Here is a 27149-nt window from a genome sequence, read left to right as displayed (position 1 = left end):
GGGGCTTGGATAATAGCATTGTTGTTGTTGTTGTTGTTGCTGCTGCTGCATAAAAGAAGAAGAACAAGTGGTGATGGTGTCATCATCGACGACGACCGGGGATGTCACTATCGCTGGCGGTGATGAAAAGTAATCGATTGCCTGATCGGGCAATATGAATGATTGCTGCTGTTGTAGCTGCTGCATAAGCATGTTGTTTTCATCGTCAGCAGGAGTAGGGTAGAAAGGGTAATCTGATACTTCGTAGTAGGTTTGCATGTCAAATGTAGAAAGAAGAAGAACAAGTAATAAAAATAAAGCCGAAAAAGCGCGTAAAATAGAAGGGGCCAAGATCGACGAAAGACAAAGGAAATTGAGCTTCTTTTATATGCATTTTTGGGCCAGCAGTGCAATATGCAACTGGATTTATTTTTAGGGTATGATGTGTGTGTGTGTGTGTTTTGTAGATGTGTGTTAGTGCAGCATGTACTATGTGCGTGAGTTTATGTAGCAGCAGTTTGGGTAGAGAGTATTACACCGCGCATTGCCTCATGTGACACAAGTAGAAGCGCCCCACATCATCATCATCATCCCCCACCTTCCTTCCTTCTATTTCTAAGCTTTCTCCTCTCTCTTTTCTCTCCTCCCTGTCCCCCCCCCACACCTGAACGCCTCCTGCTATTATTCCCTTGTAGCTCCCTTCACTTTCCTTATCTGGACACCCGGCGGTACCTATGCTCCCTTTGGTATCTAGAAAAAAATATGGGGAACAGACAAAAGATAAACTCACAGAAAAACAGAGACATGGATCTCTTATTGGCGTCACTACCAGTAGTTTTAACAATTGAACAAAAAGTGAGTGTGTTTAAAGACTGAAAAGATGACGGGCAGGATATTTCTGCGCGACGTCTAAGCTTTTCTAAAAATATAACGGTTCTATGATGCAAGTATCTAAGCAATGCAAAAATGTCAATAGCAATGCTGCTACCACTACCATTGCTATTGTTATTGTTTGATTCACTTACTGCTGCGCTTCTTTATTGCCAAGCGGACGTCCAGTTATTGATAGTTGCTTGCATACAAGTCAGCAGCGACCAAAGGCATCACATTGGCTGAAGCAAGCCTCGGCGGGTGTCTCTTTTTCTCGCTCTTTTTGTCATACGTTGCATGTGGCGAATGGTGAAACGTTCTACTGCTTGGCCGGTACACAATCAGTCGTTTTCAGCCATTTACCGTAAATGTACAATGAAGGGCTTGTCAAACAAATGTGTCCGTTCTTCGCCAAGAAGTAAATGTTGCCTGTAACCGAGTTTTCTTATTTTAGGTTTCCGAATAGTTTGAAAAGATGCACTGACCTGCATGTTTGGATAAACCACAGTCGTCCTTCCTCCCCCCCACCCACCAACCCCACCCTCTGCTTCCCACCTTCAATCCAAAAATACATTTTCTTATATGCACAATGATCTTTTGCATGGTTTAAATTTAGGCGATCTTCTTTTTATTTATTTAAAAGTACGACACACAACTGTTGTTGCTGTTGTGTGCCTGTGTGTCGGCTCGGCGAATCACTGCCCTTTCCGAAAAAAAAAGATTTGGTACACTTCTTGGCCCTTCGTCATACATTAACTCTCAGTGGTAGTGTAGCAGCAACAGCTCTAGAATTTTTTTTTTGACAAGGTGCTTCTGATGATGCGAGTCAAAAAAACGAATCCCTTGCCTTTCTGGTTAGGAGTGCTTCTGCTCTTTCAATTTACTCTTTCATCACACTTTTTTTGCTCTTTGAAAGGAGCAATCTGCTGGTTAATATTGCCACACCCTATTATTTTTGTTAGGACTCGCGCGTCCCTTAAGTTTGAGAAACTTTATCGCGATACAAAATGATATGCAAATATGTGTTTCCAAAAGGGAATAATGTTACGTGTGCGTACGTACGGACGTACATACATACATACATACGTACGTGCATCTATTATGCTGCAGCAGAAGTATCTGTTCGTAGTCGTTGTGTTGCCACGTTGTTGCTTATAAATAAAGGACTAATAAACGACAGCAGTTAGTAAGCAATAAGACCGTGTATCAGGCTGTTTTATCTCTTACAGTTTTAGCGGGTGTACCTAGTGTTCTATTCGTACTACTATTGCGCGACCGTCGTATCATTACATGTGCATATTCTACGAAACTTTCTTGTCTCATCTTTAAATGATGTTGATCGCAATTTAGGTGCATCCATCACTGTTTTTGTCATTCTTACTATTGCTACTACCACTACTGTGTCTTCTGTCCACCCCTCCCCCCCTTTGTTCGGTACCCCAGCCTGATTTATAACACTGTTTAGCGCGAAGATGACCAAAGTTAAGCAGTCTCTCTCTTTCTCTCACTGTTTCTCCTGGATCAAATATATTTTAGAGTTTAGCAAGGATGGTATTTCCAGTAAAGAGCATCTAGAGCACACATTACATTAGTAATAGCACCTTGGGATACCCACATCGCCTTTTTTTCGAAAAGGAAACAACAAGGTGGCCTGTTGCCAAGGAAGACATACAGCATAAAGTGCATGATTGTTTATGACGACACGTTTTATTAAACCGGGAACTTGCAGCAGGCGAGGGTTCCGGGAACATGTAACACACACAGTGTCTCTACAGCAACAAGGTTTGTAAGAACAAAGCATTTTTGTTTTCTGTAGATTAACGGTTGCTTGTCATTGATGATGATACGTCCTGGTTATCATCGTAAATTAGTTTTTTCCCACCATATCCGCCGATTTACGTATCACAGCAACCCCTTCCATTCTCACTGTGAATGTATGTGTAAAGTGGTTCCCCTTGACGCCAATGTGTGCCATAATCATCCTCTATATAGTATACACGCAAGCTTTTGCCCAAAAACGACAAGTGCTGCTGCAGCTCAATCTGGTCACATGAACTTTGTTTTTTAAAAGTTTATTTTTTTACTTCCAAAAACTTACCAATGTTGTGGGTTCTTTTATTAGGGCTGTAATTGAGACCGGTTAGTGAAATTGCCATTCTATTATTATGATATTCTGTTATGCTTTTTCTTTAATGTTTTGAAATAGAAAGTGTACAATGTTTCCATATTGTTTGGCAATGTTGTTGGTAACACAGCTAGAATTCCCATCACCCACGCCCTTTGCATCTTTGTAGTGACAGAGTAGAAGAATTAGGGCTTCTCCTTTTTCATTTGTGATCAGAAGGACCGGAAACTAGGAAACACCCGATATGGTTTTCGTGTGCGAAAATATGTGTATGTGTGTTTTTTTAGGGAAGACAGAAATCACAGGGGGTGTATGGAGAAGGAGCACGGTATGTAGAAGGGAGGGAGAACGGGGAGGAAAGAATTTATTCTTCATTTGTAGTGATAAGGTGGTGGTTGTCTTTTTCAGGTCTGATCACAAACTATGTTCGCGCGATTACAGTCCGTGGGAGGCCTTTAAGAAGAGCAGCAACTCCTGAAACAAAAAGACCATTATCATTACCAAGGGCACGCAGTGGTTGCATTATTCATGTTCATCGGTAAGGAACCTAGAGCCAGTTAAAGACGTCATTTCCCCTTTCCTATACATGCATTGCACGTGGATGCGTCGAGACTTTCGGGCCGATATTAGCCGATGCTCAATAATGTTTTCTTTTTCAAAAGCTCCACTGGATGAGCGTATGAGTCATTTCTAACCGATATCCGTTTCTTTGTTATACAATTTAAGTAAGCCATTTACAACTTCAAAAGAGCGTACCGACGCGTTCAAGTAACAATAGGGTGTAGTCGCATTGTTACTCCTAGAGCAAGTATTCAATCCGGAAGAAATATATACGTGACAGCAGGTTTATTCAAGATCTGGAATATTAAAGAACATTACGAGAAGCAGGAGCAGGGGAAAAGATGTACAAAATATCATAGCAGTAGCATTTAGAAACTGAGAAGGAGAGAGAGAGAGAGAGAGAGAGAGAAAGAGAGAAATCGACCGTTATACTATGATATGTTTCTTTTTGTTGTACAACAAGTGTACAAGATACTATATGTACTAGTCATTACTGCTCCACAGTGAGATCCTGATTATTAAGCGAAGCTGTTGCTGCTCTAGACCCTGTGCGTCTTATCTGTACGCTAGCCAATCTCGATATATACAATCAAAGCATCAACACGTCCTGTAAAAATCGTGTCAAGTTGCTTAAAGTGGTCAAAATTCAAAGGAAAAAGTTGTTCACGGAGCCAGGGAACTGTAGTGTGCTGTAGAAAACGACCATCCTTACATGAAAACGTGCCGTGATAATTGTTGTTGCACGCTCGATCTAGTTGCAATGATGTAATTCAGAACAAACTTTATAATTTTTATCAAATCCATTTAAAAAGAAAGACACGAGCCTATATTGCTATTAGGGATAATAGATAGCTCTAGCTACAGAAAATAGGCTGTTTAGAATAATAAATGGGGAGAGTTTATCTAGTTGTCATTCTTTTGGATGGATGGATATCATAGCGAGAAGATGGCATGGGGTAGCAGCAGTGATGATATAGTACATAGTACATAGCATTCACTAGGATTGAACTGAGGGAATGATATCATAATGACCCGCTTCCTCTTCTCCTCCCCTACTCCATCGCTTACAATTTACTCTCTCTCTCTCATTCATTATGATACCATGAATACTTGTTTTCGCCAAGCCCGTTCATCTGCTCAGCAGTATTGTTTCTACTGCTTCCTTATTGTTACTATTCTTACTCAAGCTCATCATTTTGTAACATACATGATGGAAAGATCCGTCTTGTATATTATCGCCAAGGAAGATAGTGAGGTTCGTGAAGAGGCTGGGGAAAGAAAGCTGGAGCACACATGAAAACGACCCAATGATTATCTTACATTTTCGATTCTGTTGGATTCATTTCAAACCCCCCGACCACCGGCGTCCGCTCCGTGTTATTACTTTTCTGTATGTACTGAATTATGGTTTCGGCACCTCGTGTCCTGCATACTATGTACTATGTACATATACCTACTGCATCAGCCATGTACAAAAATTGACAAGGCTGAGTGATAAAACACTATCGTATGCGCAGATAATAAGCAGAAGTAAAGGACAGACACGAGGCTGAGCTTATAGTGTATCATAGCTGTCATATGTAAGAATAGCAGCAGCGGTCGTACGTGTGTGTGTACATTATATATCGAACCCGTATAAAACTGGTTATACGCGTTAATTGGTCCATCAGTGTATAATGCATGCATAATATTGGGATATACATATCAGAACAGTAAAGCAAGATCGTTTATCATAACATCAAGGGTGGAAATGAACAAATTGATGATGGTGGTGATGGAGTTGTTGTTAGTAAAAAGTTGCCCTGCGTTTTGGTAACCAGCAATCAACAGAGGCAAGAGCGAGGAAGGGAGGAAAGGGAAAAGAGATATGCTATAATTTACATTGATTATCAGAAATAGTTGTTGTTGTTGTTGTTATGGTGATAATAGTAGGGTGAAGAATAGGTTGACGATGGAGTTGGCGAGTAGGGTTGGACCTGGGCATGCGCAATCAGTCCCAGCTGATCGGATTGGGCGTATTCAGGTTGGCTATAAATCATGTTTTTCGCTTCTACTGCGTTTGACGTTATTGTTGGCGGTTGGTGATGAGCGTCCCATCTTCCAGCCTGCTGTTGTTGATTCTTTGCAGTGCGTTTACGAGCTTGTCGGCGAAGCAACTCGGCAATCCTAGTTCCTATTCGTCAGCGCATATTTTTCTCTTCGTTCCTACAAGTCCGGGTGTTCGCTAATTACCTCTTGTCTACTTTATGACAGCAATATTCTTTCAAGTTGCCCTGAATATGGCACAGGAGCGGAACATACATGATGAACGCGAGACACACCAACAAGAACGAAATGCCAAAGATAACGACCGAAAATGCCATGGTCCCCGTCATGATTTTCTGCACCAAGTCTTTGCCCAGCGCTTCATTATCCAGCAAGACTTGGCCACCCTTTTCAATCTGGATCCATTTTGGTACCAGCGCGACCAATGTGACAATGTTGATCACCTGACGTGGCGATTCTGTCAAAAACAAACGTTTCCAGCCTTTCAGTGTGAAAAACACGAAAAAGGGGATTGGGTCGAGCTGTTTGTCGATCTTACGGAAGAGGCAGTAGTATTTGTATCCCTTTCGAATACTGTAGTATCGACTTGCAATGATCGATGTGAATGCAAAGGATATGTTGCGCGATCGGATGATTTTGCGGGTTTTGACCATGTCCCAGAACAATAGCAGATACGAGACAATGATCGAGGCTAAAAAGATCCATTTCGACGTTTCGGTCGGAATGACAGGCTCGGCATACATTTGGTTGTCCAGCGCCAAAAGTGAGACTAACGTCGATTTAGATGAGTTTCTTCTTATCAGTCTGTGTTTTGTGGCATATGAACATGACGTATAGCCATTTCCTTACTTGCAGTCCATAAATCGGCCAGGTAGACGGCTGTGGACTTGAGTATCATGATATACACCCATAGATAGCCTAGACGTGCAAAACAGGACCGATCATAAAATTCGTCCAAGTCGACATAATCGAACTTGTGGTCTCGAACAATTTCTCGTTTCCATTTGGGACCAGAAGAAGAACAGCAGCTCCAGCACTGTTTATTGTAATGTCAACGCAAACAGATTAGTTTTTGTAATGGTCAATGTCGATCTAATCGACAATTAGTCGCGTACGCATGAAAATGAAGAACACTTCTTTTGCGTATATGCACTTGCCATTCAGAATTCGAGAGGTGTATATATTGTCTTGAGATCTTAAAAACCCAAGAAAAAAAAGCAAAAACGAGCGGTGGGCGTGGATGAGTGACACGGTTGGGTTATATATACAGGCGGTGGTCGATATTGCTTTGATTCGTAAAGTGTTCGCAAAGGAAGGCGAGACTATATGTTGATAGAAGAGAAACGAGTGTGAAAGGTAGATGGAGAAAAGAGAGAGAGAGAGAGAGGGTATGGAGTAAACGATACTATGATAGTCGTTGCTGTTGTTGCGGACCGTGACAGGTTTTAGGTCCTCTTGGTGATCTTCTTGGATCGCTAAAAAAGAGCTGTTGTTCTTGTTCAGCAATAGCGGACCAATGCAACGATCGAGCATACTATTCTTTCTATGGGCTTTCGATGATGTTACTAGCGCACTATCATACCTGTCAGTTTTGCTACTTTGTAACACTCTAACCCAATAAGCACAGGCACCATGTCTATCGTTTGGTCTTGTGTTCCCCGACCTCCCATTGTCCGTGTAGCTGACAATAAAAAATCTAAAGGAGGGCAAACAATAAACGTCAAATTGTGATTGGATGCGTTTCTTGTCTATTAGCAACATACCCGACCACCAGAGATTTTGGTGTTTTTCTATTTATACGCGTATGGCCCTAGTCATACCCAGCTGCCGGCTTTGATAGTCGAGGAACAGCTCGACAAGCAACCGCAACCGCAACCGCCACCGCCACCGTGCGGGATTTACATTGTGCACCTGTGCACGCTTGCTATTTGTAGCTTTTACCACCAGTAGTTCATTACCCATCTGCTTTATCAAACAAGTGCTGAACTCGGTGAACAACGCAAAAGAACTTTTGGAGTAGTCTACAACTATGAAAAGACGAAGCTTACACACACACGACCTCTTTGATTGAACGTAATGCTTCCAATTCGCGGGCTCAGGTTACACCATCCGACATCACAGCAAAAGGAATGGGTCAATGTCGATGAGAATCCTTTCGTCGTGCGTATAAGGAAGAGAACAGACGAACGTGCCAAAAAATAGGCCGATCTTTTGCCTTTTCTCACTAAGGCATACATTCAGGGCTATGGTGTCCAGGTCCCTGTACCTCAGTCACTTGAGGCTACTGACGATGTTTTGTTGACCTGCGGGTGCAAAGAAAAGAAGACGACCTATATCACCACTGTTTACAAGTGGGGTACGAAGAAAAGCAGTTCGCCAGTTTAAAGAAGAAAAACGAAGAAAGAAAGGTCTAAGCAAGCTGACCGACACATCATCAACATATGTAATAAAGATTCGCCTGACAAGATCACTTAGTGCAAAAAGTGCCCCGAACATTCGCTGCCACTTGTCATGATGCGTCGTCACCTTTTCCCTTCAACATCATCCGATCCGCAGCACGCTATCCGTACTGAGCAAACGCGAAGCTTCCATAACATGCACTTTATTTGCCGTACCTCAATCCACGCAATCGCTGAATTGGCTCGAGCAGAATACCACTTCAAGGTATAAACGGCTTAATAGATGGAAAGATAAAATACAAAATGCATTAACTATGATTACATTCTTAATCCTTTAGCTTCCAATACCTGCATCCTTCAAGCAACGACTGACTGAAGCTCTCCCATAGATTGGGAGATTAATGATCAATCTTGAAAAGCATCGAGATCTGTGTGACCTAGATGACGCGTGTCCTGCGTGCATATATGCGGTATGTTTCTAGTTATGTGCTGTAAAACACTTATCTATATTAAGGAGTTAAACATGTCGAGCATTTGTTTTAGTCTGGTCCCAAGATCATAGCTGGATGAAAATTTGTCACTACGTCGTTTTGCGAAGACAAAGGACCCAAAAGAAGTCGCCTATGAAGGCCAAGAGGAAGTCGACCGTCCGTGGGTCAAGCCTGAGTAAGTCATAAACTATGAGGGCTCGGTAAATGATCTTTTAGGACATGCAAGAGAAGCGTGCATTGCGTCTATACTACTTTTCTATTACTACCAGGAAATTTGACGAAGGTGAAACTTGGCAAGCCCTCAAATCGAAGAAGAGAGGGATTACAGCGCATCTAGACCAATCAGGATCATTTGCGTGTACTTGTGGGCATGAATATCCGGTAGGCATAATGATGAATACGCCAGGCGAACAGTGGGTTCTTGAAGTATACATTGTCCCACGGAGTGGATAAATTCCACCAAGTCAGATGTTCTGTACACGGCATCCAAAGCAAAAAACACAAGCTCTCTGCCGCCTGTCCTTGTCGAAATTCAGTACACTGGGAACATGTCGTTTTATCGTCGCTTGATCGATTATGGTTTATTTATCAGTATACAAAGCAATATGATAATAAACCTGAGGTTTCTGGCTAGTTTTATGCTGTGCACGATAAGAAAAGTGCTGTTATTTGCGTTAATCTCACATACTGGCACGGCAAATTGATCGGCTCCCACGTAAACGAGAATTCAGCATCATTTCATGTTGGTATCAACGAGGAATCACCCTTCGGATACCTCGTTCTTACTGATACAGTACACAGCAATGAGGAAACGATTATTTGATGCCTCGCTGCTACTCTTATGGCTTGTTCATGAAAAGAAAAATATGACAAACGATCACGAAATCGATTCCTTTTACAATTGTAACATCCAGCGTACTTCGAAAATGCAGTAGTAAAGAGCCTCTCCGGCGGTTGTGCCCAAATTCCGAATTTGAAAACTCTATTCCCCAATGCTGATCGCGTTTCAAAGTTTTTCTTCCTATAAAAACTAAAACGAAATCTTGAACAAAATGTCTGACATCAACAATCCCATTACCGATGACAGTACTACCGTTGACACTCCCACTACTTACTCTACTAGAGGCCTTGGTTGGACTATTGAAGAAGATACGTTGTTGTGCAAGGCTTGGGTTGATAAGACTATAAACAGTGCACAAGGCACGGATCCGCGTAGCGGTCCCGAATCCCATGACCCAGGTTTCTGGAAGGACGTTTATGATGAGTTCATATCGAAAGGAGGCGACATAACCCGCCGAAGTACCCCTGGTTCTATGTCGTGCAGATGGGATGACATTCAAAGAGAAGTAACTCGCTTGGATGGCTGTTTAGCGCAGGTCACAGCACGACACGGAAATGGTCAGAATGAATTGTCACTGGTAAATAAACAATTATCCTACACAGCACCACCACAATTACAAATATTTACATTGATTGACATTGTGATAGCTCGACCTTGCAAATGACCTATTTATGCAAACATCGCCAACGAAGAAGGATCGCTTCAAGCTTGACCATTGCTACAAGCTCCTTCGTAATCAACCAAAGTTCCTGGTCCGGCACGTAGAGAAGTCTACTGGTAACAGTGTCCCTGCCGAAGGCGGTCAAGCCCGTCCAATTGGTCGCAAGCAAGCCAAGAAGCAAGAGCAAGAGGCTTCTTTCAAACGTAAACGCCAAGAAAGCTACGCCGAAGCCTTGGCTATCCAACGAGAGCAATGCCGAATCGACAGAGAAAGATTCGAGTTAGAACGAGAGCTCGCCGACTATCAATTGATGAGTATGAGTTTGGACGGCATGGATGAGCTCTCTCGTGCTTATTTTATGAAACGCAAGAGACAGGCACTTGAGAGACTGGAAAAAGCAGAAGCGTAAGCTATCTAATAAACGTTTATTCTATAAAAAAAGTCATTTGCTTAAAGTCTAATTACGGTTTCTTCATAATGTTATTTATAGAAAGAAAAAGACTTTGTTAAACACTGTTGCCACGATGAGCCCATAAATGCTCAATGAGATCTTTTTCAATCGATGGTGAACAGTTTCCATCACTGATCTCACTGTAGCGTTGAAGAATTTCCTCATCGTTTTGAGGCTTCTCTCAACTACTAATGGTGGTACAGGCCCTTCACATCTCACTTTCTCATGTCTTTCATCTTCATCTGGGTCTTCGCGGTTACTCTCAAGTATCGTATAACGCATGATAATACATACATGCCTTCAGCATAATGGCCAGCGTGTTGAGATCCCAAAGCTTTGCTGGATGTCAAATCACTGCAAATCTTGCTTGTAAAATTTTATACGAACGTTCAACATCCTTACGCCAAGCTTCTTGCATTCTAGCAAAAAGCTGTATATAAGATGAGTAAAAAGTAAATCCAGTTTAACGGTTCATCGTTACCTTCTTCTTTTGCTCGACCGGGTATGGAACTGTATTGATGTACATTGCCCGTGGTGGATAAATGCAATCAACCAAAGACCACTCTTTATCATATTCATGACCATTCACAGTGAACTCAATTGGGGGCGTAAGATCAAAGGCAGTGTACGTGAATAAAGGGAAGGGTGAAGAACATTGATGTCGTACAAGGATCCAGGAAGGCCAAAATGTGCATGCCATATTCATGTTTCATAATCGGTCACGATTTCCAAAATGATCATTGCGACCTTGATATTGTCCCTTTTAGCCAAAGGGACAGTTCTTCCATTCCCAGTGCAAGCCGTTGAGAGACCCAATCATACTGGGAAATGCGCGCCCTTCACAATTCTTTAAAGTACGATTGGAAGTCTTCTTTTGTTGGAGTTCGAAAGTATTCTTCACCGTAGTTCTCGATGACGCCCTCACAAAAATACTCTAGGCATTTCAGAGCAGTACTTACTTTCGCCGCAGCGTACTGTACATACTCATCCACTGCATCAGCCGAAACACGATAAGCAAGCTGTCGAATTGCTGCAGTTGCCTCTTGTTCAGGTGTCAAACCAGGTTATAACGCGGCATCGTATTTTTGAGAAAAGTACCAATGCATTTCTACTATTCCCTCGAGTATGTTATCAAATAGCTTCCTAGACATGCGAAAACGATGTCTAAATAAACTCTCAGGATACACTGGGTTAGTCAGCATAAAGCCTATCATGACCTTCAACGCGATTACGGTTGATAATTATGCGATCAGGGACAGACCCTCCTCGCAAAAAGAATATTGGCATGATTAGCTGTGCATCGCTCAAGATTATCCTGAATAGAAAGAGCGAGAGATACACTGCGTCTTTAGCAACTCGCTTTTTTAGCATCCAAGTGGTCCCTAAAGTACTTGCTACTCGTAGCAAGGATAAAGACAGCGATGGAAGATACATCTACCGAGCCGAAACTGACGCTGTCGTTTATGCAGAATGGGCTATATACGCGCATGGATACGCGAAGAAATGACAGTGTCCCAGTAATCGGTATATGTTGCTGGAAACGTCCCACATCTGTGGTCGGATGGCATTTACTCCAGAGCACCAGCGACTTTATACCTGTCACCACTTTGCTTTAGGGTAATGGAATGAATATGTACTTCAGTCGAACGAAGTGGACATGTCTCAAAATCTGTGATTGGAGTGTGGCTAAAAACTTCCTCTAGAATATAGTGACGACCGTTGAAATTCTCTCAGTGCGTCACGAACTTTACTCGTACAGTACACGCCACCAAAGTCTCTTCTTTGGCGTTTCTTTTTTTAAATAAAATCATCATTGAAAAATGATCATAGCCGTTAAAATTAGCGACCAACACAACGTCGGATTGTGCTACTCTTGTTTATAAATATTTGATAATGCTGACGCTACACTACCTTCAACTTTCCGTTTTTGTAGAACCAGCCGAAGCACAGGCACCACTAAAAAAAAGACAGATCAAAAGTGAGCAGCGGAACGGTATTCTTCAGAAAGGGGGTGGTAGAAAACTTTTCTTATAGAAAACACTGTACATGGATTTCTGCATTCGTTCATCAAGGTGGTAGTGGTGGTAACGGCGGTCACTTCAACTCTGAGCATCATGGATCTTGTCACTCACTGAGAATCTATGCAGCGACTCCTTAGTTGACCGCGCTCCACGTCATTCTGTTTTCTATGTATCATATGTAGCAATGATTACCCTGGAGCTTACCATATAACGAGTGCATGCGAATCTGTCTATTTAGCATACAACTTGACACTAGCAATATGAATAACGGAGAAATCAAGCGCGCCAATCATGTACATTATTCTCCATTTCGCGTTTTTCATTGTTATCCTCGCAGGTGCGTCCCCTTTTTTCCACTGTGACGTTACAGTAGTGAATTACGCTCATACTACGTAGTATGAGAGAGATTGAGAAGGTCAAACATGAAGAATTTATAAGAATGTATTTGCGTGTACCCATGTCAACGTTGACAAAGCGATAAATCGTATGGAAAACCGTGCGTTGCGTTGATAAAGGATGAGAATTTATGTATAATCGTATATGTAGTCATGCTTTTTCTCTGCTGATTATGGGATGAAGTATAAATATAAACTTTTATGCTCTCTTTCATCGACATGCTCCCAATACAAAGAGAACAGTTGTTGTTTATTTTAATAAACGTGGCTGTTATATTTTTAGTTTTGTATTCATTATGTTTGTCCTGAAGACGGCGCCGAGAAAGCGTGTCACATATACCGATAGAGCGTTCGACGAGTATGAAGCCGACGATGAGGTGCATCATGTACGTGTGAAAGCAAATATAAACTAATAAACATGGTGCAGCACCTATCCAGACACACACTCCACCACCCATGTTTGGAAGACAAAAATTCAATTTCGTTTCCAAGGGTCATGCATCGTTTATTATATCAGCACACTAGCGTATATCTGTTACACACTACTTTCGAATGTGATATGCTTAAGGAGGCCATGAGTTTCTCTGTAATGCTATGTGAAGTATCGCTGTATTTGTTACTAACGTCACCATTTTTTTTATCCATGAATTTTGTTGAAAGAGAAAACGGTGAAGGAAACAATGACTGCGTCTGCTATCACTTACTATCAGGAAATTCGAAAAAGGATGGTAACATATCGTAGTCACGTACCTTCATGCATCCACTCCTCTCCTTCACTCTGGCTCATCTGCAGTGCGATTTGAATGTTGTACATGCTACTGTTTTTAGGTACTTTCAAGTGGTGATTTATGCTGCTGAGTATCGATTTCTGTATGCACACACCAGCGGAAAAGATTAGAAGAGCGAGGAATACAAAACAATTACGCACGCGAACGGTCATCGTCGATAGATTTGTTTACCTTAGCTGTGAACATCAGCAATAGTAATAGCAACTAAGATCGGGGAACCTCCTCATTTATCATTATTTGGTTATACGCAGCTAGGACCAATCGCTGTATCGTGTTGCCAGCTCAAATAGTGGCGTACTATGGACAGCTCAGGAAAATCGGTACATTGACCGCTGCCACCACCATGTGTTGTACACTACCGCTGGACAGAAAGGGGCTGTATAGATAGTATCATGCATATGCAAGAATGGAGAAGCAACGCACGCGTGTTGCGGTGTATATGTAAAGGTGCTCAAAATTTCACTTTCTTTCCGTATAGCCCGCACTGCTTCTTTTCCAGTCTCGTATATATGTGTTCTTTGTGGTCATAGTCATCCTCCATGGACGTCGTCATAGGTCCGGATGGCATGGGGGGGGGGGTTTATTTGCCGTACATATTCGTACGAGTGACCGAAAAGGCAAGTGATGAAAGAAAGAAAAGAAGAAGATATATAAACAAAGAGATTCAAGTTTCCATCCGATTCTTTACCTTTTCTTCTTCTTTCTTACATTTACTCTTTTCCTCAATTACTGCTGTCCTCCAAGATGAAATCCATGTTTCTCGTTGTCGTCATGTCGCTTCTAGCGTTCCTTTCTACTGTGGCCAATGCCGCCTGTAGTTGCAGTGAAGCCGATACGACTTGTTTGCAAAAGTGTGGTAAGAATATGAACGAGTGGTGGTAGTGTTGTCAGTCAATCGAGGTTCGGGCAGTGGTGATGGTTGTATAAGTGATATATATTAAGAGACTCTTGTTTATGTAGTTTCTGATGCCAACAACTGCATCCAAAACTGCCAAGGCTCTGATGACTGCTACACCGGCTGCGTGGAACAATACTGGCCGACCAGTGTGAGTCCTGCCAACTCTTCGGTCATGTCAACGTCAATGCCGGCCACTGCCAGTGCTACTGCCAGCGCCACTGCTAGCGTTAGTGGTAGCGCTTCCTCCCATGTCGCTTCCCAAACACAAAATGCCATCCAGACACCACAAAGCTCTGCTCCTAGCATCACAATGGCCGGTAATACCATGTCAGCTGCACTCACGCTTACTGTGATCATGATGGCCAGTTTCTACTTGTAATAGAAGGAGTAAGCGCAGATACCGCATAGCAGCAATAACGATAATACGAGCTTGATCATATCTTGATACACATACATAACACGAATCATTATCTCTTATACAAATCCTTCTTCCTCTTAATCTCGTCACTCACTCTCTCTCTCTCTCTCTTTGTAATGGCTATATTTTTCACTGCAATAAATACTATATATATCCCCTATAAACATTATTATGTTTGATCTGACTGAATCTATTTATTGCACTGCGTATAATGTTTGGCATTGTTGTGGCACGAGAACTGAAAACAAAACAGGAGTACGCCTAGTACATGTCTTTGAGCTGATTATAACTAACTTCTTCCATGGGTACATAGCACCATAATCACCACAACCAAATCCACCAAATGGACCCAGAAACAACAATTGATTTAAAAAAAAGCTTATAGAAGAATAAAAAAGCAAGACTATTATGGTAACGATTTCTTGGGAAATGATACAAATTTTGTGATGAATGAAATGCGAGATAAACTATGTGTAAGCAAGGGGTGAGTGGAGCGTGTGCGTATGTATAAAAGGAAAATTGTGAGTAAAAGTAAACGTAAAGAGTGATAAACAACAGCAAAACAAGAGTTCTTTTTTTATGCTTCTTCTGCCATAGGTTCATCCTCAACAGCATCACCACCTTCTTCACCCTGTTCACCCTGTTCATCCTGTTCATCGTCATCTCGTCGTCGCTTCAGACCCTTCATCTTACGAGTCTGAATCTTGTCGAAGCTCTGTTTGCCAACATGGACACGGCCATACTGATCACCCATATCATCCACGGCCTTGTTCTTCTCCTTCTTTGTCTAGATAGCATTACTATGAGTCAGTCTTCTACACGACACACTTTACTCACTGTTTCCCCCAGATTCCTGAACTTTTGTTTTACCTTCAATTCCTTGGGTACTCGTACAGCCTTCTTCCAAATATCACTCTTGGGCAACTCTGTACGTCTTACAACCAAATCCATCATGGGACCCATCTCTTCCAACTCGACACGCGGCGTCCGAGTGCCGCTCTTTTTCATTTGTACCAGATACGACCGTACGAAGATTTTGTTGTTATCGGTTTCGGGAGCAGCCGTGAAGCTCATGACATACTCAAGACCTTGCAAATCAACCGCATCCACGAGTTCACCATTGAAGAAATCCAAGAAATAGTTCTTTAAGCTCTTGAACGTCTCGTTCGACTCGAATTTATCGCCGTTAAACACCATCAATGGCTTCAAACCAAGCGAGCACTTGGGTCCCTTGATTTCACTGAGAGGCGTCAAGTGTTCAACGCCCAATTCATACATGTCCAAGATTTGGTGATCAAACATCCGGATAAACGTCAAATTGTGTGGTCGCTTTTTCGAATGACTGCCGACCACCAAGAGCGAAGCGTCGTTTTTACGTGAGAAGAATTCGAGTTTCGAATCGTCTTCAAATGGCTTCAACTCATTCTTTTTGCCAAACAAGACAGCGTTGGCACGCTTCAACGAGTACTACAAGCAGAAGTAAAAATAAAGCAATTAGTTTAGATCGCTACCTTTCTTCTTGCCAATCTTTGCATTGCTTGTAACAAAAAAAGTATAGAGAAAGAGCAAGGTTAATTTCTTACGAGATCTTTCAGGGCATCGTTAATGATCTGACTCGTTGTAGATCCTTTCACAATCAAGGCGGTTTTAGGATTCTCGGTGACTTTCGCTTCGCGATTCTTCAGGAAACGCTTTGTGCGTGCATTTTTTGCTTTTCTGTAAATACCAAAGGGATATATGAGTTACTTAAGTGTACGCAAGTGATAGTAAAACGAACCGAGATCAAAGCCTTACACTGTGCGAAGCATGGTGTTCTGTGTGTTGGCGGTTGTCAAGCAATAAAAAAATCATTTTTGAAGTTGGGCAAATGCCGCTTGAATTGTGGTGGCTGAGATTCGTGTGGTCTTACATATATGGTCAAAGCCAAAATCCAATGTTGCAGGTCCAGCCAGAATTTATTAGATGGATTAATACAACTTTTCAGCACTTATGCAATTGCTAGGAAAGATAATATGAGTAGCAGTAAAGTTCCAGCAGCTCTCTGAGCTTTTAGTGTTTTATATCAGCCATGTTTGAGACGACGCAGATAGAAGGTTGCTTAATAACAAGCTTTCCGTCAGACACGCGCACAAGGCCATACTCAACATACATTTTCCAACTGTGTATGCAGGCTATGCCAAAGGGTAAGCCATTTTCTAATAAATAAAAGCGATTCGCATTATTGTATTAAAACACTTGACCCATGTCTCGTTGACTTGTGCTTTTCTATTGTTGCCTTTTTTTTGATAATACAGCAAAAAAAAAAAAAGAACACAGCCATTCCTCACTTTGTATAGAATTTAGCCCTATAGCTTGTCTTGAAAGGAAAAGTAGGGTAGGGTTGAAAAAAGCGGGGGACCACTATACTCGAATTTAAGTTTCATAAAGCACATACAACTTCTCCTGATTCCAAAATAAAACAACCCGCCCATTTTCAACCTTAGCATGCCGTTCGTATCATACAGAAGAGCCGACGTAGATAATAGACCAGCTTCATTATCGAAACAAGCATGTAGCGCAGAATCATCGATTCATTGGAACCAAATTGGGTTACCCAGACATACCGGTTCTCGCATAGAACGATCTTGGAAAATCACTTTCCATATTAATTTATGTATAATCGTTTGTATGATCTGTAGTCTGGAGAATGACTATTCATATTAATTTATGTAGTAATTGTTTGTATATATGATCTGCAGTCTAGAGAGGTACGTATTCCCCAAGTCTTGTGATAAAATTACACGTACATATTCAGTCTATATTCCAGTGTATCGCCTGTATCTTCTACTGTCACACAATAAATACCATTGTGATTTCACCATATCCACACTCAAAATGCAAACTAAACATATTAGCAAAAGGAACAGCTAGTGATGAGATATGTAGTGTATTTAATGAAAGCTATTATAAAACAACAACAACAATGGGATGCGGGATAAGGTGAAGGAGGGGGAAAGAAATCAATAAAGCAAACGGATGATCATCTAAAACTCCTTTTTCTTTTCGTCGATCGAATAACCACCCGGACCCATACTGACAAGCAACAAGAATCCACCCACAATCGATAATGTCTGGAAGAAATCGTACTTGAGAAAGTCGCGCTTGAAATGATTGTGCGAGACTGACCAAAAGTTGTTGATCAGGACGTTCATGACGGACAAGAACAGGACCAAGAACATGGCCGACCACTTGGCCTTGAATCCCACAGCGACCATGACACACGCAGTCAGTCCAAACAGCGAGGTGGCGATGCGGGGAAGGGACCACTCGCCATGGAATGCGGATCCAATAAATAAAAAGATCAGCAGGAGACGTCCAGCCAGTTGCAAATATGTGCGACGGTTGCTCTCAGAAAGCTGTGGCAGGGCAGCAAACATGCGTCGCTGTTTGGCCACCGAGTCGGACAAGACCATGATAAGGCCACCGATGACAGATAGGTTACGCAAGAAAAAGGAGAGGTCAAAGATCAATCCGTAACCCAGCGCTTGCGCCACCACGACACCCAACAATCCATAGACTGCATAGTCCTGGTACCGTTTTCCAATCACCATTCCTGAGCCTGCCAGCATGACCTAGTATCATTACGACCATTGATTTCGTTGTAAAGTGTTTAGTTGCATGGTTGATTCTAAGTGCATATGGCACGTCATGCGCGCCGGCAGTGACACTTGGGTTGGTGTAACACACACGCACTTCCAACGTCCAATTTCCTCTTGATACAAATACATACCGCGACATTTAATCCTAAGAAAAGGTGACTGAGTCCTTTTGGGAAGTGACGGTAGTCTTGCATGAACGAGATTTGATCGGCCCACTGAGTAATAATTCGCAAGGCATCTTCCAAAAAGGTGGCAACGATCAAGAAACGGCCAATGGCCGGAATGTATGGTTTCAACGGTTGGCCAATCTTGTCGACGATATCTTCAGCGCGTGAGCTGAATGTTTCAACCTGTTCTTTGATATTAGACATGTGGTGATATTATAAAGAGAAAGAAAAGTAGTGTAAAGTAGTGAAAAAAGAAGGAGAAAAGAAGGAAAAGAGAGAGAGAAAGAGGCCGTTTCATTATGTGTGGTTGAGAGAGAAAGAGAGAGAGTATGTGCGTTCAGGGGGGGTGGTGGTGGGGGATGGGGGTTGTTGAAGCAGCAGCAAAAGAGAGTATAGCCTGCATATTCGTACTTTTAATCAAGAGTAAAATATCCAATCACGCATCAACACACACAGAACAGACGCAAAGCAATAAGCAGAAGAAAGCAAGAAGCACACCACTTTTATTGTGTCTCTTCTTCCTTTGAGCAAGTGTGTGTGTGTGTGTCTCTCTCTCTAGAGGACAGTAAGTGTTTGGCCACCAGTCCATGACTGGCCACCGCCCAATTTCACCCAGTCGGCAACTGAACCGACCTCGACGCAAACCATGTTGTGGTACTCATCGTCGCCAAAGTCGCCCATTGCTTTCGCCTTGTCCGTCCAGGGGTTCCACACCACTAAATGACGAGAATAAACACCGTTATTACATTATCCCCAACGAAAAAGAATGGCCATGACACGTAGTGGCTGGCGGGTCAAACACAAACAAGTAGGGTCACAAAGTACAAACCTGTATCCTTCAAGCCAGTCTTTTCGATCGCAATGCTGGAATCCTTGCCAAAGTTCACCTGGAGCTTGTCGGGTACATTACAGTAGATACGATCCACTTCTGCAGATACCGTCACTTGATCTCTGCTCTCAGAGTCCTTGGCTCCATTGGCAACCTTGTCAATGAAGCTCAATGACTTCAATCCATCCACTGACACGTCGGCAATGTTAGGAGCATGGAAGTACGTGTGCAGCAATGTGTTGAACTCAAATGTATCCTCGTCCTCGTTCTTGAGCCCGAGAACAGTCTTGATCGACTTTGCAGTGAGCGTGACAGTGTACGTCAAGCGGAACGAATGGGGCCAGCCATTTCGTAGCTTTTGATCCAGTTGCGTGTCCTTCAATGCTGGTGTTCAATAGACACATAGTATCTGAGTTAGGCATCATTTGAAGAAGCATATCCTTGGTCCACCCCGCATCGACACACGAGCAACGACTTACTGAAGCGCACAGAGACATCGTCATTGTCATTGATGAGGCCCACATACTCCCAATAACTGTTGCGAGCAAAACCTACATTGTGTTTTTTAAGGTTTTTGTTTGTTTGTTTAGCCCATATTTCAGTTCCATTTATACACATATTTAACAAAGTATAATTCAGTGAATGTTACCATGCTGGGGCAGTTGGATGTTTTCCTTGGTGCCAAAGATAGGAAACACAAGTGGAATGCCACCACGAATGGCCTTGCTGCCATCACGAATAGCTTGCTTGCTGTTTATGTTTTCATACGGCCCTTACCCCATTAGCTTTTTCGTCCCCGTCTCCATTTCAAGAATGGGAAAGCTGTTTACACTGTGTTCTTCCCCCTCTTTTTTCTTCTAGTTACCTTACAAAAAGTCGCTCAGTACCGTCCACTTTCCAGCTGGTCACCGTTGCGCCTTTTTAAACCGATAGCATGATAAAGAGCAAAGTTTCAGTCTCTTTCTGTCTCTCAAAACAAGGAGGGAAGAAGACGGAATTACCATAGAGTGCAATTTCAGCAGACGATCCAGAAGGATGCGAGATGTAGATTACTTTGTTCTTTTCTTCGGCGGGCATTAGGACTTTAGGGAAAAAGAAAAAGGAAAAAAGAGGCGCGTTTATGTGAGTTGTGGTGGCACGATTCCACTCAAAAAAGTCTCATCGCGCGTGCGGAGTGAAATTCATGCTTAACTCAACTGGGAAAGCGCTGGTTGCCACGGGAACGGCATTCCTGCTACATAGTGTAGTATCGCAGAGCGTCGGCTATACTCTGGATACAATGGAAATGAAGTGAGAATAAAGGAAAAAGGCAATTTATGGGCCTTAAATGAGCTATCAAAGCTGATCTGATGAGAAGTAGAAAGAAGAAGTGGGAGTTCAAGATTCGGGAATGTTTACGTCCGAAAGCCACTTAAGAGATTCTTTATTAAGAAGAAGAGTTAAGAAAAAGAGATAAGAGATGAACTGAACTGAAATCGAATGGAAAGAAAGGGGCCATTTATACTAATTGATGTGTCGGTTTCTAGCTATGTGATTCGTGGTTTGCTAATGCTAATGCGACAAAAGCTAATGCTAATGTGATAAAAGCTAATGCTAATGTGATAAGAGCTAATGCTAATGTGATAAAAGCAAATACCAAGTTGACATTAGCAAGGAACCAATAAGAGTGCGCGAATTTATGTGGACGAAATCGAGTATGGTGGCAAGAAAGAAATCTTTATTGTAAGCGGGGAATTGTCACTACAATAGTAAAGCACGTTGGTAGTTTTGTTTATATGACTGGTCGCTCCTGCTCCTTACTCTTGGTACCACTTATACACCGCTACATACTTGAGGTTATATGAAAATGAAATCATCATCGATCAACTAGACAGCAGTGGTTGGCATGACGTATATTACTAGAAGCGTGTATTATATGATTTAATGGTGCAATAAAACTGAGATTTTTACAATATGTGAAGGGTGATGTTCACTTACTTTTGAAATCCCACAAGCCCCGTTGTAATACGAATTCTGCAACCTCTCTTCTTGAACCCCCTTCAAGAAGTATCGAGAAGTAGTCAAAAGCAACGAAAGACAACAACGTGTAGCTCGTACTTTAAATTGAATAAAACTCAAATTACTGGTGATCTTCTTCCCACATTGGAAGAGTTATAGTATCATAATGTGTAATGTGCTGTAGTCAAGTTGTCTAGTCGATCAGTGATCCTATAATGTACCATCTCTGTATCCCGATCATAATCATCGGCATTGACATGTATATCGTTACTTGATGAAATATCATCCAGGTTCTCCAATGCTCCGCCCCTATAGCACTCGGTAAATTCTTCATGCAGATGGTTTTTTAAACAATGTAAAATTCTGACAGAAAGCGAAGGATGTGTTTGTTTTGTAACACATACTGTATGAACATAAGACTAGACATTCAGTGGTACAAAGTTTTCGTATTTCTGAGCTACAATCAGCATACAAGATATTACTATTTGAGTTGCTTAATTCTACTACTATCAGCAAAAGGGACTGTGCACATCAAAAAGTAGTCTTGGTTCTCGGTTCTGTTGAGCACTCTATTATGTGCAGAGCGACGAACTAATGAATAACGCGTATAAAGCTGCATAATGTGTACGTGATACTGAGCTTTTCAGGTCAACGAATTTTATACTTCGTCTCTTCCAAGATGTGGTCTATTTTTATTGATACCGACATCCGTATGTGTAATAACATGACTCAGCTAGTAACTAGTTTGAGTTCTGTCTTGTTCAGATGTAGTTCACGTTCTTTTCGATGAGGTATCAAATATGATGATGCTAGTACTACCATTGTTTGGCTGCTATTGTAGTTGTAATATTCTTCACAGATTGTTTCAGCTATATAGATGACAGCGACCACTCGGACGAGAGCAAACTCAAATCGCCCTCAAAGAGAAAAAGGTAAAAGACGCAGAAGTGAGTTAACGCCATACCATTGGGTGAATGGTCGTTAAGAAAGTTCCCGTAGAGAATCATCACGTAGAAACAAAATCAAATAATCAACAGAACAAAATTAAACTTTTATTAGTACTTATCTTATTCTCTTGAAATCTAACAAGCGAAAGGATTTGTCGTAGAGCCCCAACGAAGCCTTGCTACAAAGCCTTATCAGATAACGGGCACTAGTATGTAGAACGTTGGGCAGACCATGTGTTGCAAATCATACTCGACGCACTCGCTCACAAACCCCTATTAAAGGACCAGAACAACGCTGTCACACTTGCAAGGTCCCTTGTGTTGACCGTTCAACGCAAACTCTGGTACCGAAAGAAAACCTTTGCAGTCAAACTCAACCGCTCTCATTGAATGATACTATAGAAAAAAAATTCAAAATTGAACAAATCGTTTTATAGTATAAATCAAAAGGGATAAGCATAACACATAATAGAAAATGATTAAAAATAGTACTAGAGTATAATGAAATAGTAGTAACTTACTAGAGACATGCTGCCACAGCTTCCAAGACAATTAATGATGTTTAAAATATGGGAAGAGTTAGCTGTAAGGCGTTCTATCAATGTTGTGAGGTCATCGGACATTGTGACTCTCTATCTTCGCAGTGGCATATAATAAAGGATCTATACTTGTGAGGCGGTTAACAAGCATTCATTGAAGACGTGTGTGTCAAGTAACAAGAAATTGTGATCATGAACAGTGAGTACTTCTTTCTAAAGTAGACGTCGACCATTCTTTGATTTTAAATCCACATATATGATACTCCAACGTATATTGATTAACTAATTCTTTACCTTCTACTATTGATAATATTTTGAATTCATGCCAAACTATTGTTGAGAAGATCATCAGCAACCACCCAGTAAAAGGATCAAGACAAAGAAATTGTGGATAATCCTACTAGTTTTCTTGAAATACTCGCACCATATGATCCTTACAGACAGTTTGATGAGTACTGCCTTGTATCGACGTTTAAGGAAATTTGTTCTTTGTATCGGTGGATAATCCCCAGTCATATCGCCAACGAATCATCAGAACTTGACTTTGTTGTTCGCATATGGAATCAATTATTGGACAGATGCTTTAACACCCTCTTGGATATAAAAAGGTAGGCGTTATTCAGATTATATTTTATACCGATGGTATCTTATTTTGTCGTGAGTGCTTTGGCAAGATCCATCTAACTGAGGCACGAATCGCAAGACAAATATCGCCGCCGCCCTCTTCTTCAGAAGTAGCCAGCAAAGACGCGCCACTTTTCCAACACGCTCTGTTGATCCTTGAGCCCAAGAGATCGGCTCCAGGGGGCATTGCCCGACATGTACTTTGTGCAGACACGGATGAGAATCGCGATGCATGGATTGAAGCTTTGATGCAGCATATTGACCACAGCGCAGCATCCAAGTATATTACAAACGGTATAATCAGGCGGAAAAAGAGTAACCGAAAAGTTTCACCAACAAAGGCAGATATCGGCAACATCATTATCAACAATAACAACAACAACAATGATAACATACGAGCAAACCGTCGACGGTCGAGTCTTCCAACGTTCATTTCGGGGCCAAATAATCATGCAGCAACGCTGAAACGCCATTCCGTGAGCTACATTGAAAAATTACAAAAGACCAATAGCAGTACTGCCAGCCCTTCATCTCCTTTCACTACTAGTAACAGTAAGGAAGACGACACCTCCAGCAAGACACCAAGTAGTAAACGCGTACCATGGTTTAAAAAGGTGTTTTCAAGTTCCAGCAGCAATGTTACAAAAGAAATCAGTCTTAAACCATCGAGCAGCCTTAAAAGTCAACAAGATAAAAACAAAAACAATGATGTCTCTTATACAGCGCCACCGACCGAGGATCATGCACGAGAGCCCAATCAAGTGTTTGGCGCTCCACTCGAAGAGGCGATCAAGGTGGCCAAAATTTCAAAGAGATATGAGCTGCCCGCTATTGTTTATCGTTGCATCGACTATTCAGAGGCCAAAGATTCGATCAAAGAAGAAGGTATTTACCGTCGCAGTGGAAGTGCGGCCAAGATCCGAGCGCTCAAGGCCAAATTTAACAAAGGTAACATTCATTCATGCTAGCGCTGAGTTTATTATCATGTACATCTTCTATATAATATCGTGCTCATATACGTTCCTTGCTTGCTCAATGCTTTATATTTAAACGGTGATGAGCAGAGGGGGATGTCGATCTGCTAGCCGGCGAAGAAACCTACGATGCTCATGTTGTATCCAGCTTGCTTAAAATGTGGTTTCGAGAACTACCTGATAACATTTTAACGACGGATTTGCTTAAAAAGATTATGGAAAACGTTGACAATCTTCCTGATCGCCGTGAACGCGTCACCGAATTGGGAAGGATTATATCCTTGCTTCCTTTGGCAAACTACACACTCCTTCGGTTACTATGCGCTCATCTTATCCGAGTCGTACAAAACGCCGGCGCAAATAAAATGACCGTACGAAATGTCGGTATCGTTTTCTCAGCAACACTCAGCATCCCGACCAGCGTTTTCAGCTTACTGTTGACAGAGTTTGACGATATTTTTTGGACAGACGACAGTAATTTCGACTGAAGCTGCTTCTGAATCTGCTCCACGATCTTGAAATTCTTGACGACAATATAACACAACGAATGTTCTCTTCCACCATCAACAAGCTCTCTTTCCGGCCTCTACCCACCAAATATCGAAAACCAACAACTGACGAACGGACGGACTCTGATATGACATACGCACACACACGGAGTCCATCACGCATCGACCAAGATCACTACTCTCATACACATACCCGCATCACGTTTCCAGCAACACCGTTCTTTCTTTGGGTTTCATGACTTTAATCAACCAAGACGACGCCAACGACAATAAAGCCATATGTCAACACCAATATTCTGGCCTAACATCAACTGCGCTGTTACATAATGAAAAGCACATATCCCGTCCATTGCATTCGAACCGATTTGGAAACATGTCATATGATATTAGGAATAGCACATATAGTCTGTTCGCTCCAAAAACGTTTTCGAGTCAAATGGAATCGCTATGTTCGTATTTACGTATATATTTAGCAAGCCCGACGAAAACATCAATATCCTTAATTACACTAGCAGTGCTATCACCGTCGTATATCATAACTATCTACAGCATCGGGACATGCTGTGGATATATCTTTATATTTAACATAATAACAAAGCTGGCTCTTTTTGTATGCACATGTGTTTTTGTTTCATTTTTCCGTTCCTCTTCTTTTCGCTGTATAATATGGCAGTAATTGATGACAGGGTATGTGTATGGAAACAACAGCAGCAAGACTGCTAATCATTCAAATCACGTAGTAGTAAAGTAGTGCCGTCTCAATTATCAAGCCAAACACCATCAGTTTAATCTAGCAGCCACCATCACTAGGAGATCGCTCGTTGCTATTAGCTGATATGATATTTTACTTAGTAGCTCTTTAATATTTTATGTGTAAAAGCAATATACAATTTTGGGGTACTGTAGTAGAGGTGCTGTCTGTGATCATAGATGATAGTATGTAGTATGAGCTAGTCATGTTTTAAAGCTACTATGTGCACTCTTCATTATTCTTGACGGCTATTGATCAGTAGTAGGTTGTTCTGTAGCTGTTTGTTCAGCAGTCAATCGTTCCAATTCTTGCTTTTGAGATTTGAGCCTTTGCAAACGAAGATAGAGGGTGTCAATCTCGTACTGAATCACCTTTAGCAAAGTGTTTGCTTCACTGGTTTATACAATTTAGTAAAAAAAGAAGAATCATCCCAACTTTTTTTTTACCATACATCGTACCTCATGACTCCGGCCTCGCTTTCTTCTTCCAAAGAAGTCTTTTCATCGCCTCCTATATCCATGCTTTTTGTTAAGAAAATAGATGTGATGGTTACTAGTTTATACCAACTCAAAATAATATCGTTCTTTGTAATTAAGATTGATTAGCCTGAAGGAAAAGAAGAAAGAAACGTGGCTTACATATTTTGATCGATGCAACGCAAATACTCCATGAGTTTGTAAGCACCGTCGTCGATGAGCCACAGAACTATAGCAAGTTATATAATTTGTGTTAGTCCCTCTCACTATCCGTAATGCCTTTTTCAACATTGAAAATGGTTTCTTACTCTTTTCAGCTTTGTCCTCATTGACTGGAAAGGTGCTGACCACTTCATTCAGAAAGTCTCTAATTTCTTGCTGAAAATTACTGATGGCATTCGGGATCTCTGCGCTATAAAAAGAAGGTGCAAAAAGGCTTAATTCATCATCGTACTATCACTGCTGCGCATATAGACCATTTTCGTACTCATATTAATGAAGAAGCAACTTACTGGCGCGCATAGTACAAGCGCCTTTGCTCGCGTAGCTCTTGTGAAGCGATGACCGTTTGCAGATTAATCGAACCCAACTGATTGTCACTGAAAAAAAAGTACACAGCCATTGTACCATTGTCGTCAGCATTCATTTACTGATAAACACGGTCGATAATCGTGCTATTGTGCACATATTATCTGAGAGAACAAGAGTTCGTGCTATGTACATTTCACCAATATCACCTGAGCTGTTGTGGCG

General features: G+C 41.7%; 8 protein-coding genes across 8 annotated transcripts; 3 read left to right on the top strand and 5 right to left on the bottom strand.

Annotated features, from left to right (window-relative positions):
- Positions 1-5198: 5198 nt before the first annotated feature.
- On the bottom strand, positions 5199-6976 carry BDB00DRAFT_632482 (uncharacterized protein). Its single transcript, XM_053118095.1, has 4 exons — positions 6739-6976; positions 6431-6617; positions 5768-6350; positions 5199-5701 (listed from the first exon to the last, which is right to left on the bottom strand). The coding sequence occupies exons 1-4, from the start codon at positions 6739-6741 to the stop codon at positions 5425-5427; spliced, it is 1050 nt and encodes a 349-aa protein (XP_052975480.1). The 5' UTR covers positions 6742-6976; the 3' UTR covers positions 5199-5424.
- Positions 6977-7657: 681 nt separating this feature from the next.
- Positions 7658-8369, top strand: BDB00DRAFT_876585 (uncharacterized protein; the record flags this gene model as incomplete). Its single annotated transcript, XM_053127495.1, has 4 exons — positions 7658-7741; positions 7811-7960; positions 8057-8245; positions 8319-8369. The coding sequence occupies 4 exons, from the start codon at positions 7658-7660 to the stop codon at positions 8367-8369; spliced, it is 474 nt and encodes a 157-aa protein (XP_052975479.1).
- Positions 8370-14372: 6003 nt separating this feature from the next.
- Positions 14373-14905, top strand: BDB00DRAFT_876583 (uncharacterized protein; the record flags this gene model as incomplete). Its single annotated transcript, XM_053127494.1, has 2 exons — positions 14373-14484; positions 14589-14905. The coding sequence occupies 2 exons, from the start codon at positions 14373-14375 to the stop codon at positions 14903-14905; spliced, it is 429 nt and encodes a 142-aa protein (XP_052975478.1).
- A 144-nt stretch (positions 14906-15049) lies between these two features.
- Positions 15050-16771, bottom strand: BDB00DRAFT_844364 (brix domain-containing protein 1). Its single transcript, XM_053125001.1, has 4 exons — positions 16739-16771; positions 16528-16660; positions 15815-16411; positions 15050-15731 (listed from the first exon to the last, which is right to left on the bottom strand). Exons 1-4 carry the CDS (start codon positions 16750-16752, stop codon positions 15522-15524), a joined length of 954 nt encoding a protein of 317 aa, XP_052975477.1. The 5' UTR covers positions 16753-16771; the 3' UTR covers positions 15050-15521.
- A 1094-nt stretch (positions 16772-17865) lies between these two features.
- Positions 17866-19137, bottom strand: BDB00DRAFT_844363 (SURF4 family-domain-containing protein). The gene is made up of 2 exons (XM_053125000.1): positions 18714-19137; positions 17866-18555 (listed from the first exon to the last, which is right to left on the bottom strand). Exons 1-2 carry the CDS (start codon positions 18951-18953, stop codon positions 17968-17970), a joined length of 828 nt encoding a protein of 275 aa, XP_052975476.1. The 5' UTR covers positions 18954-19137; the 3' UTR covers positions 17866-17967.
- On the bottom strand, positions 19009-20784 carry BDB00DRAFT_844362 (galactose mutarotase-like domain-containing protein). Its single transcript, XM_053124999.1, has 6 exons — positions 20580-20784; positions 20444-20495; positions 20228-20328; positions 20058-20129; positions 19579-19962; positions 19009-19465 (listed from the first exon to the last, which is right to left on the bottom strand). Exons 1-6 carry the CDS (start codon positions 20653-20655, stop codon positions 19305-19307), a joined length of 846 nt encoding a protein of 281 aa, XP_052975475.1. The 5' UTR covers positions 20656-20784; the 3' UTR covers positions 19009-19304.
- Positions 20785-24749: 3965 nt separating this feature from the next.
- BDB00DRAFT_771020 (Rho GTPase activation protein) lies at positions 24750-25148 on the top strand (the record flags this gene model as incomplete). The annotated part of the gene is made up of 1 exon (XM_053119931.1): positions 24750-25148. A coding segment is annotated over one exon (399 nt), but the record flags the coding sequence as incomplete, so codon positions are not given.
- Positions 25149-26026: 878 nt separating this feature from the next.
- BDB00DRAFT_932105 (uncharacterized protein) lies at positions 26027-27018 on the bottom strand (the record flags this gene model as incomplete). The annotated part of the gene is made up of 5 exons (XM_053129064.1): positions 26027-26313; positions 26379-26441; positions 26559-26625; positions 26705-26808; positions 26909-27018. The coding sequence occupies 5 exons, from the start codon at positions 27016-27018 to the stop codon at positions 26169-26171; spliced, it is 489 nt and encodes a 162-aa protein (XP_052975473.1). The 3' UTR covers positions 26027-26168.
- Between the last annotated feature and the right edge of the window lie 131 nt (positions 27019-27149).

This window comes from Zychaea mexicana (genome assembly GCF_025766255.1).
Source record: "Zychaea mexicana strain RSA 1403 chromosome Unknown BDB00scaffold_92, whole genome shotgun sequence".
NCBI lineage: Eukaryota > Fungi > Mucoromycota > Mucoromycetes > Mucorales > Lichtheimiaceae > Zychaea > Zychaea mexicana.
This window is presented reverse-complemented; position numbering and strand designations above follow the sequence as displayed.

Excerpts from the sequence above, each read along its gene's own strand:
- BDB00DRAFT_632482 (XM_053118095.1), bottom strand. Across the intron at positions 6,351-6,430 it reads GGCCGATTTATGGACTGCAA|TCTCACTTTTGGCGCTGGAC; the intron begins GTAAGGAAATGG and ends AATCGACGTTAG. Across the intron at positions 5,702-5,767 it reads TGTCATAAAGTAGACAAGAG|GATTGCCGAGTTGCTTCGCC; the intron begins GTAATTAGCGAA and ends AATAGGAACTAG.
- BDB00DRAFT_844364 (XM_053125001.1), bottom strand. Across the intron at positions 16,412-16,527 it reads ACGATGCCCTGAAAGATCTC|TACTCGTTGAAGCGTGCCAA; the intron begins GTAAGAAATTAA and ends TTCTGCTTGTAG. Across the intron at positions 15,732-15,814 it reads GAGTACCCAAGGAATTGAAG|ACAAAGAAGGAGAAGAACAA; the intron begins GTAAAACAAAAG and ends AATGCTATCTAG.
- BDB00DRAFT_844363 (XM_053125000.1), bottom strand. The coding sequence starts at position 18,953 with ATGTCTAATATCAAAGAACAGGTTGAAACATTCAGCTCACGCGCTGAA. Across the intron at positions 18,556-18,713 it reads TCTTAGGATTAAATGTCGCG|GTCATGCTGGCAGGCTCAGG; the intron begins GTATGTATTTGT and ends TAATGATACTAG.
- BDB00DRAFT_844362 (XM_053124999.1), bottom strand. The coding sequence starts at position 20,655 with ATGCCCGCCGAAGAAAAGAACAAAGTAATCTACATCTCGCATCCTTCT. Across the intron at positions 20,329-20,443 it reads ACTGAGCGACTTTTTGTAAG|CAAGCAAGCTATTCGTGATG; the intron begins GTAACTAGAAGA and ends AAACATAAACAG. Across the intron at positions 20,130-20,227 it reads CATCCAACTGCCCCAGCATG|GTTTTGCTCGCAACAGTTAT; the intron begins GTAACATTCACT and ends AACACAATGTAG.